The sequence below is a fragment of the Vipera berus genome (assembly GCF_964194415.1).
Source record: "Vipera berus genome assembly, chromosome: 12".
Taxonomy (NCBI): Eukaryota; Metazoa; Chordata; class Lepidosauria; order Squamata; family Viperidae; genus Vipera; species Vipera berus.
The window spans coordinates 13,834,225-13,844,588 of NC_138215.1; the positions used below are offsets into that span (position 1 = coordinate 13,834,225).

A 10,364-nucleotide genomic window follows, 5' to 3' on the forward strand; every position below is an offset into this window, starting at 1 on the left:
CGACACCCTCAAGGTTAAATATTGTAGCTGCCATAGGCTTCCTCAGCCTGATCAGAGACGCCAGAGGTGGAGCTCTCCCGGGATTCTCAGCAGTGGTTGCAAAAGCTGGAGGATTCTGGGTGTTGAAGTCCTCACAGCTGGACGTTGATCTCAAAAGTGGGGTGTTTCTCAGCTGCTCCTTCTGAAGATGCAGACTGCTAAGATCTATAACCAGACAGAAAGGTTCACAGGCTATGTTGAGGAAACCAGGATTCCATAGAATTCTGTCGTTGCAAGGTGCCTTCTGCTTTTGCAGCCCGCCTTTGATCTGCAGCTGGAACAGATTCAGCAGAATGTATGATTTCAGACAACCTGCAAGATGCCTAGAAAGCTAGCCTGGTGTAGTCGTGAAGGCGTCAGGCTAGAAACAGGGAGAGTGTGAGTTCTAGTCCTACCTGAGGCATGAAGCCAGCTGGGCTGCCTTGGGCCAGTCACTTCCTCCCAATCCTATGAAAGAGGCAATGGCAAACCGCTTCTGAAAAACCTTGCCAAGAAAACCTCAGGGATTTCTCCAGGCAGGCCCTGAGATTTGGACATGATTGAATACAAGAGAGAATTTAAAAAAAAATCCCAAACAATTCGTAAGAAGCCAAGAATAAGTTTTAGTGAATGATCCTGAGTCCTGGGGCGGAGGGTGGGAGGAAGCAGCAACAGTAAACAAAGAGTGCAGAACTTGGAGCTCTCCAGATGTCGCTTCTCTGCAGCTATCACTCTCCTTAACTTCATGTAATCATAAATCAATGTGCCAGATCCTGGTTTCCTTTGGATGAGGAGAAACCAGCTGGACTGCATGCCAGAAGCTTGGAGAAAAATCTATATAAACAACCAGGTCATATTTAGACAATCATTCTTGAGTGAAGAGGGGTATTGCTTCTCCCTTTTTTGTCTTCTGAAAAATGCATGAAGAAGAGATGCTTCTGAAAATGCGGAGATTGCCTTCTCTTCACTGGTGAATAACTGCAGGAGAAGGGCAGAGGGTCAGCAAAATTTGCTGCGTCTTCCTAGCCAAAGTGATGACATGAACACAATGCTGTGTGATGGAACAGTGTGTTGCCATAAGTTGGCAAGTGCCTTCTGTCTCTTCACCACAGGAGGGCAGGTCCTCCTAAACTTTTAACCCTAAGACAACTGCTGTTGTTTACAGGAAAAGAAACATGAACAACACAACTACAACCTTTGTATTCAGGAAATGCATTTCTCTCTGTTATGTTGATGAGAGCACAATTTGACAATGAGAGCATTTGTAGTCCTCCCAGCTAACAGCTAAGATGTCAGCTGTTCAGCCTGGTGGCAGCAGAGAAATGAACTAGCCACAAAGTAGAGTGTGGCCAAATGATGCCACAGGAGCTAATGTACCAATGATGCAGTAACCCAAGATGTAGGATCAATTCATGTGCCCAAGACATGATTTGTGAAATTCTGGGATAAAGTAATGTATATGTCCTACTGAAAATGTCTTGCAACTCAACTATCAGGTGCAAGAAACCAGGAATCGAGGCTGTTCCAATGAGTACAAGTTTATTCCATGCAAGAATTTGAACTACTAATGGTCAAGGCAAACTGGCAGTGGATAGGACTCAATGAATTTGAGGTGGCCAGGAGTCATATCTCTTGTGGGTATGAAGGGACTCCAAAATGATGACGTGCTTGACCCCTCCCTCGGGCTCAGCTTGATCATCTGCATCACAGCATCGACAGCAGCAAGGACTAAACGAGTCATTCGTCACCCCATGTTAATGGGGTGACATGAGTGATTCAATGTCAGGGCCAAATTAGATTGTGCTATACCAGCAGTTAGCAATTATGTAAATGATTAAAAAAAACCAACTTGTAAGCCCAGGGCTTTGAAATGCTGCTGTAGAGAACTGGGCTCTCTTTATAGACCCGGCATAATTTGGAGAGGTATAATGATTATGTAGATAAGCTTTATGTCTATAGTGATTCTCCATACTGCAGGTCACAGTTGTCCCAAAGGTGCTTTTTCAAGAGGCGACTAGACTTCCTTTGTTTTTCTTTGAAGTAGTTTTGCTTCTCATCCAAGAAGCTTCTTCAGCTCTGACTGGATGGTGGAGAATGGAAGGATTTATGCTCCTTGCAGACAGCTGGTCATTTGCCTTCTTTTAGAGAGTCATTGAGGCCACTTGGAGGTTTGTCTGTGTCCTCAAGGCCACCTGAGTGGTGCAAGTAGATGTGGATAAGCTTAACTCTCAATGAAGACTGCAGCCACTTACAAACTGGGATTACCGAAGAGGACAGTGTTGGCTAATCTCAAAATTATGACTGCTTGGTGTCTGAATGGTAGGGACTCTCTGGTCTGCAATTGCGGAAGAAAACAGTGGCAAACCACTTTAATATAATTTCCCCCAGACCTACAAGAATATGCTGCTGTAGCCACCAAGAAAAGCTCAGATTGTCTTTTCCATCCCACTAGCCTTCTAATATGGACAGGTATCTTTTGGTCTTCTCCCCTGGAGAATCCTTGTATAAGCTGATATTATAAATCTCCCAGAATTCCCCAGTCAAGGTGTCCATGTTCGATTGGGGTGTGTGTGTCACAGAATATGTCTGGAGTGTGCAAAGTGGGGAAAAAGCTGATTAACTCTGATATTTGAATTGGGTGGGGGGGAGGCAGATGTTACATTTTTCCTCTGAAGGCCACCAAGAGACTCATCTTTCAAAGGTCTAACCACAGATTTAAGTGATGAGATGGCGTTCACACGACATGGTTTGATGTGGTATCTGAACCGAGCCACAGTCGGCCTAGGCAACAAAAAGGGGATTTATCTGCCATTTTTCTCTAGTTAATGAATAACACATGTCTGTAGAAAATATGGATTATAATAATTTGCTCTATCATTTGTTTCTATCTTTTTTTCAACTACAGGGCATTTCTGGGGCCTAAAGACCTCTTCCCTTACAAAGAATATAAAGACAAGTTTGGAAAATCAAACAAACGAAAAGGGTTTAATGAAGGCCTATGGGAAATTGAAAACAACCCCGGGGTCAAATTTAGTGGATACCAGGTAAAAATGAACTTCCTTTTTTTTTAAAACACCCCCTCCCCCACGCACACACACACACACCCACCCACCACCTCTTCCTTTTGTCAATACGTGATAGTGAGGATAGAAGGCAAAACTTATTTGGCGTTTAAGCTGTTATCTTGTGAGATTTTGCCTAAGCCAGGGGTAGGCAACCTTGGCTCTTTTATGACTCGTGGACTTCAACTCCCAGAATTCCTGAGCCAGCATGGCTCAGCATGGAAACCTCTCCCTTTCCCCTCAGCACGGCTGGCTCAGGAATTCTAGGAGCTGAAGTCCACAAGTCATAAAAGAGCCAAGTTTGCCTACCCCTGACCTAAGCAGTGTGGGTTAAAAAGACACAAGATGACTAAGTAGGATTTTATACAACTGGAGAAAGGATCTTACTGGACATGATGCTACCTACCACCTGTTGTGTATGGAGCATGATTGAGTTGTGATAGCAGGGAAAGCGTGCACCTTCTTCAAGTTGCGTCATTGATATAAAGGTTGTCCTCAACTTACAAACATTTACTCAGTGACTGTTTGAAATTACTACGGCAGTGGAAAAAAGCGATTTATGATCATTTTTCACACTTTTGCAATATCCCCGTGGTCACATGATCAAAATATGGACACTTGGCAACTGGCCAGTCTTTATGACGGTGGCAGTGTCCCAAGGGTCATGTGATCCTGGACTGTTACCAAGCAAACCTAGTTCAGGTCTAATTGTTGGCTTTGTTTCCAAGGCTATTCAGCAACAGAGCTCCTCAGAAACCGAAGGCGAAGGAGGGAACACGGCAGATGCTAGCAGTGAGGAAGAGGGGGATCGGGTAGAAGAAGATGGAAAAGGCAAAAGGAAGAACGAAAAAGCGGGCTCAAAACGGAAAAAATCTTACACTTCAAAGGTAACGCATGAAGTTCTCAATGATGACCTGGAGCAGTTTTGATTCATAGCAGGAGTCTCCGACCTTGGCAACTTTACCACTTACTTACGGACTTCCGCTCCCAGAATTCCTCAGCCAGCCATGCTGGGAGTTGAAGTCCACAAGTCTTAAAGTTGTCAAGATTGGAGATTCCTGATCTATAGAATGTTTCCTTAACTGCCTTTAAGTCGAGGATGAGGTTTGGTGTTTGTTTTTTTTTAAAAAAAAAATCTGCTTTCCAGAATTGTTCTTCAACTAGTTGAAGTGTGTAATTTTTGTCTGTGACTATAGGGAAAAAAAGAAAGAAAGAAAGAAAACGCACTCAGGGTTAAGGTTGGCCACGTCACAATACTAATTCATCCTCATCTTCATTTCTGTAGAACGCACAATTATTCATGGATTCTTAACCTTAGGAAATAGTAAAGTGCAATGATATATAAACATGCCACGAGATTTGAAAGAGGACACTCAGATCTGTAAATCTAACTGGAGGGAAAGCATTTATTTATTTATTTATTTATTTTATTATATTATATTATATTATATTTATATACCGCCCTTTCCCAAAGGACTCAGGGCGGTTTACAGGGTGGTTAAAACAAAAAATACAAAAGTTAAAAACAGATTTAAAAAATTATATCCGTCCCTGAACAAATAAAACCCCAGTTAAAATTAAAATTAAAATTAAAATTCTCAGCCTGGGCCAGAGAGCTTGAAGAGCCAGGTCTTCAGGTCCCGGCGGAATGAACGGAGGTCGGGGGCAGTCCTTAGCTCCACTGGCAGCTGGTTCCAAAGGGCAGGCGCCCCCACTGAGAAGGCCCTATCCCTGGGTGTCGTCCGCCGGCAATCTCTTACCGGTGGCACCCTGAGAAGACCCTCCCTGTGGGAGCGCACTGGACGAAGGGAGCTTGATGCCGGCAGCAGGTGTTCCCTCAGATATCCCGGACCCAAGCCATTTAGGGCTTTATAGGTCATCACCAGCACCTTGAATTTAGGAAGGAAAGGTATGGAACGATTAAGAATTGACCTCCTTTTCTATCGCAGGAAACAAATCAATACATTTCTAGCTAAACCCAAGAAGAGTCATCTTGAAACTCTTACCAAAACATCACAATTGACTAATACTAAGCTACATAGCTTGGGAAAAAGTTTGGTTTCACTTTTTTTTTTCCCCCATCCTTAATGAACGCCCCTAGAAATCTTCCAAGCAGTCAAGAAAATCTCCCGGAGATGAAGATGATAAGGATTGCAAAGAGGAAGAAAACAAGAGCAGTTCTGATGCCGGCGAAGCAGGCAACGACACACGAAACACTTCTTCAGACTTGCAGAAAACTAGTGAAGGGGTAAGGTTTAGGATCCCTTCAGAGGCTGTGTGATTTCAAATAGATACGTGGGGAGGCGGGGAGGGATCCATTTGTCTTTTTTTCAACCCGGTACAATTTACAGTGGGCTAAGGTAAAGGTAAAGGTTCCCCCGCACATGCGTGCTAGTCATTTCCGACTCTAGGGGCTCATCTCTGTTTCAAAGCCGAAGAGCCAGCGCTTGTCCGAGGATGTCTCCGTGGTCATGTGGCCGGCATGACTAGACGCCAAAGGCGCACGGAACACTGTTACCTTCCCACTGGAGCGGTCCCTATTTTTCTACTTGCATTTTTACGTGCTTTCGAACTGCTAGGTTGGCAGAAGCTGGGACGAGTAACAGGCGCTCACTCTGTTACGTGGCACTCGGGATTCGACCCGCCAAACTGCCGACCAACTGGTGGACAAGCTCAGCGTCCTAACCCACTGAGCCACCGCGTCCCTATTACACAGCCAGCCTGACTGTTAGATGTGTCACTTGATCCATCTAAAAGGGCAACCTCAACACATCTTAGAAACACTGAGATAAGGAAAGTAGAAAGGCAGGCAGGATCCTGGCCTAAGTGGCAGAGCAGTGTGGCGTCACGCTTGACAGTGATATGTCCAAAAACAAGATTTTCCCATAGTTTCCTTTAACTAGATTTATTCAAATGGATTACATTTCAGAAACTTCATTTTACTAGATAGTTTTTACTTTCAAGAGCCATCTCCCAGTGAGCTCCGTGAGCTCCTGGTCAGCTGGTCAAAAGTTCCTTTTTTTACCCATTAAGAAGAACGTCCAGGTGTCCAGAGTAGTTTCTGAACCTGCCACTGCACACCGTTGCATTGGCTGTTCTTGAAATTTGAGATTTTGGACAGTTCAAGTCATCTCCCAGTAGCTTCTCACTACTACTTAAAAATTGAATTCTAGATATTTCCCTTGTATGTTTGGTGTTCTGATTAGTTGGTTACTTTAGCTAATCTACTTAAACCTGGCTAACTTTGTTTTACAAACCATGGCTTGTATTAACTATGTTTTTTTATATATTTGAACGGGCTCAGACTGGGTTGTTTGTATTCTCCCCATCTCTGCTGGGTCCCGTCAGAAGGAAAGGGAGCAAACAAGCCTGGAATTGAGTCAGACAAGCCATAGTTACTTTGCTGTCCGCAATATGGGTTCTGGCTTCTTCCTAAATATCTATAGAGATTCTCAGTCATCCAGATCACGGTTGTCCTAAAGGGGCTTTTTTCAAGAGGTCACTGGGCTTTATTTTTCCTTGAAGACAGTTTGTTTCTCCTCCAAGAAGCTTCTTCAGTTGCAACGTTAAAATTGAACAGCCTTCTCTCAACAGAGGGGGGAGGGATACGACACCACCTACCTCCTATCTACAACACGGTCCTTTCGGCAGTTCCAAGAAGTTTCCTCACCCATTCGCAGATGACCTTGAGGGCACAGACAAAGCTCCAAGTGGCCTCAACAACTCTCCGAAAGAGTGTTAAGGACCAGATGACTGCAAGGAATATAAATCTTTCCCTTCCCTTCCCTACCATTCCGTCAGAATGGAAGAAGCTTCTTGGATGAGAAGTGAAACGCCTTCAGGGAAAAACCAAGGAAGTCCAGTTGCTCTTGAAAAAACACCTTTGGGACGGCTTGTTCCTAATTTGTTCCACAAGTTAAGTTTTCTTTTGTATGAATGCATCCACCTTGGATGGAATCATTTCAGTCTGAAAAAGTGATCCCTCTTTGTCTTCTTATTTCTCCCTAGACTTAACCAACATATTGACTGCTGCATATTAAGGGAAGACACAAGAAAGTCACATGTTTGGTTGTCTAATATTCTTGGATTTGATTGAAGTCAGCACATCTCTTCATCAGCAGCATATATGTTTGTATGCACATTTAGCCACATTCCTACCCATTCTGTTCTCAGCAGCAACTTTCAGCATCATTCCCCCATCGACACCCCACAAGGTCCTTTTCTAAATGTCATTTTATTTAATTGCACCAAAAGGCTCTTTTCAAGCAAGACCATACCGACAACGGCCATTTTTAGATACTTCTTTTTTTTTTAAACAGGAAAAAAAGAGGCAAAAGTCTCTAAATTTTAAATCGAATCTTAAAAACTGCCTTTAAGAGAATACAAATTACCTTAAACACTTAGAAATGATTGCCCTCTCCTAAAAAGTCACAAGGATCTCTATTCTGCTTAACAAGTCATGAAGTTTTAAATTAACCCTTTATCCATTTGTTGTTCTGCATTTTTTTTTTTAAAAATGGATTTTAAAAACAGAGATGGCCAACTAGCAAGTGAGGAATGCGGGTTGTCTTGAGCAATTTTCTCCTCACTGATATGCAGCTGGATTTTTGTTTTGTTTTTTAGCAGATTTGCTCACATTTTCATTTTGAGGCGGGGGGGGGGGAAAGGAGGGGGAACGTATTTTCAGCTTGTAAGAAAAAGATCCCCATCTCTCCTTGGATTTTGTATGCATTATGTAAATGTACATATTTTGTATGTAAAGCAATGTGGAACTCCAAAATACGAAATCAAGATTCCGTCACATTTATAGATCATTGAATTCACTGTGGCAAAAAAAAAAAAACATTCCTGCAGTCCACTTTTTAACTTCTGTCTGGAAATTAAATTGTTTCCCACCTACCAGGATTATAGAAATTAGCCATCTCTGTTTTTAAATCCTAACAAAATGTTATTGTCCTTATAAAAAAAAGTCAATAATTGTAAGAAAGTACCTTTCCTTATTAGAACTCTCTAGCTTAGCTATACTCTTAATACTTTTCAAGATCATGACGTAACGTAAGTTTCTCTAACTTAGTTCCTATATGTGGAGTTAGTGAAAGTCTTCTGTGTTTCTTTAGATGAATAACAAGGAACTTTTTTTTCAGGCCCCAATACAAATCGGAGCTTACTGTATTTTTGGGACACCTTCCATTTTTAAGCTTAATTGTGCTACCGAAAGGCCAATGGGAAACAAAGCCAAAACATCCAGTTAAAATATAAGAATAACAGTTATACCGAAAAGCTTAAAAAACAAAAAAAAGGGGGGGGGAAACCCTGTCATTTTTCTGTTTTTTTTCTACTCTCAAAACTAGATCTAGACTAGTAGATAAGCATTCCAGAATCCATTATTCTGTGTACATTATTGTTGCTATTGTGAGAATAGAGGATTTTATTTATTTTTTAATGCCAGCTTTTATTGTGAAGACATATGGGTTTAGTCCGGTTTTATCAACCCTTGTTATGCTTGTCCTTGGACCATCTTTTGCGTACTCAAGGTTTGTAGTTGAAAAGTTTACTGTACAAAAAAAAAGGAAAAAAAATCAAAAAACAAAAAAACTATTGTTTTTACAGAATAAATTTATTGGAATGTGTATCGGGAGTAAGGTTTGAGGTTGTAAGCAGCTGAGTTAGCGTCATATTTGGCTTCATAAACGTGTAATGTGAGGTATTCATGTAACTCGAGTATTAAAGCAACGCATTCTGTTAACACTTGAGTTGGTTATAATAGAACGCCAATGCAGAAGGAGGCTTTCTTGTGTTGCTCCCATGGCTTTGATTTGTGGCTGTTGTGCTCAATCTGAAATTTGGAGGCTGTCTGTCTGCAAATGGCTGACAAAGCGAGGTGGCGGAGTGATTAGAATGCAGTACTGCAGGCTAACTCACTGCTCACATTGCCAGGAGTTCGATTCCCTCAATCCTGACCAGCTCAAGATTGACTCGGCTTCCCATCCTTCCGAGGTCGGTACAACGAGGACCCAGATTGTTTGGGGGCAAAAGGCTGATCCTGTAAACTGCTTAAAGAGGGCTGTAAAGCACTGTGAAATGGTACATAAGTGCTAGTGCTATGCTAAACCTTCACCTCACTGTTAAGGTTTAGAACAAGGGTCTTCAAACTTGGCCTTTTTATGACTTGTGGACTGACTCCCAGAATTCCTCAGCCAGCAAGTCCACAAGTCATAAAAGGGCCAGGTTTGAAGACCCCTGGCTTAGAACCTTAACCACTGTCCACTAGGTGGCGCCTAGCCAACTTTGGCTAAGCAGGGTCGGGCGTGGTTAATATTTGGATGAGAGACTTCTAGGAAATAACAAGAGCGGAAAGTTAAAAACAAAATCCTGGAACAAAGCAATAGCAAACTCTACCTTAATTTGGGCCACAAAAATTATGTAGACTATATGATTGCAGTCAGCATTGCCTGTGGGTGGTCCTCCACTTACAGTCACAATGGGAGCTAGAGTTTCCAATGATAAGCAGGGGGTTATTACGTGAGTCACGCCCAATTTTATGATCTTTTTGGCCATGGTTGTTAAGCAGATCCGTGCAGTTGTTTACCACGGTCATTAAGCAAATCCAGCTGCCACCATTGACTTTGCTTGTAGAAAGCACTGAGAAGGTGCAGGGCTAAAGAAGGCAAATCCTTAAGAACGTCATCGCTGCTCCATTTATTAGAGTGTGCTAGACTGAAACTCAGTAGGCTTAATGGTGACTCAGTATTGTCCAAGCCCAGATGATTGGATTCAGTCAATAAACATAGGTTAAGAAACCATGGGTTAGCATTCTGTGCAGATGTCCTGTAGTTTCCTGGTAGCTCTCCATAATAACAAAACAGCAAAATTCACCGTCAGCAAGATGTGGCAAGACTTCTAGGATGATTGCATTGGTCTTGGATCATCATTTCCCAGCCAAGATTGAAAGCTACTTTTCTCGTATTTTGTCTTTAATATGTCCCCTCGAAAATTTTAAAAAAAGAAGAATCCAGGGGCTTGGTTAAGACCGACCCCCACCTTAGACAGGGTTGAGGGGAAAATGTCCCGTCCACCATTCGTTCCTGAAACTATTTAATTCACCTGTGTAGTTGAAAATGAATTTGGTACAGAGGGGGAGTATTTAGAGAGACAACGGGTGAGAGAGTGTATTAACAAGAGTTTGGACAACACAATGATTTCAACGTCACCACTATCGCCACCCCACAAACGCCCTTGGAGCGAGTCCCAAACAAAACTAATTCTATCGGGAGAAAGAGATGC

The 10,364-nt window shown here is 42.5% G+C and overlaps 1 protein-coding gene across 3 annotated transcripts in view; it reads left to right on the forward strand.

Annotated features, from left to right (window-relative positions):
- The window catches only part of HDGFL3 (HDGF like 3), a 33,280-nt gene extending 23,070 nt beyond the window's left edge, over window positions 1-10,210 (forward strand). The window contains exons 3-6 of one of the 3 annotated variants that reach the window (XM_081337217.1): window positions 2,924-3,062; window positions 3,809-3,967; window positions 5,182-5,328; window positions 6,419-6,572. In XM_081337217.1, the coding sequence (XP_081193343.1) occupies window positions 2,924-3,062; window positions 3,809-3,967; window positions 5,182-5,328; window positions 6,419-6,475 (502 nt within the window). In that variant the 3' untranslated portion in view covers window positions 6,476-6,572. Of the gene's footprint in view, window positions 1-2,923; window positions 3,063-3,808; window positions 3,968-5,181; window positions 5,329-6,418; window positions 6,573-6,674; window positions 6,769-7,088 lie in introns of those variants that run through there. The other 2 variants (XM_081337215.1, XM_081337216.1) reach the window with 2 other exon arrangements.
- Window positions 10,211-10,364: the final 154 nt, after the last annotated feature.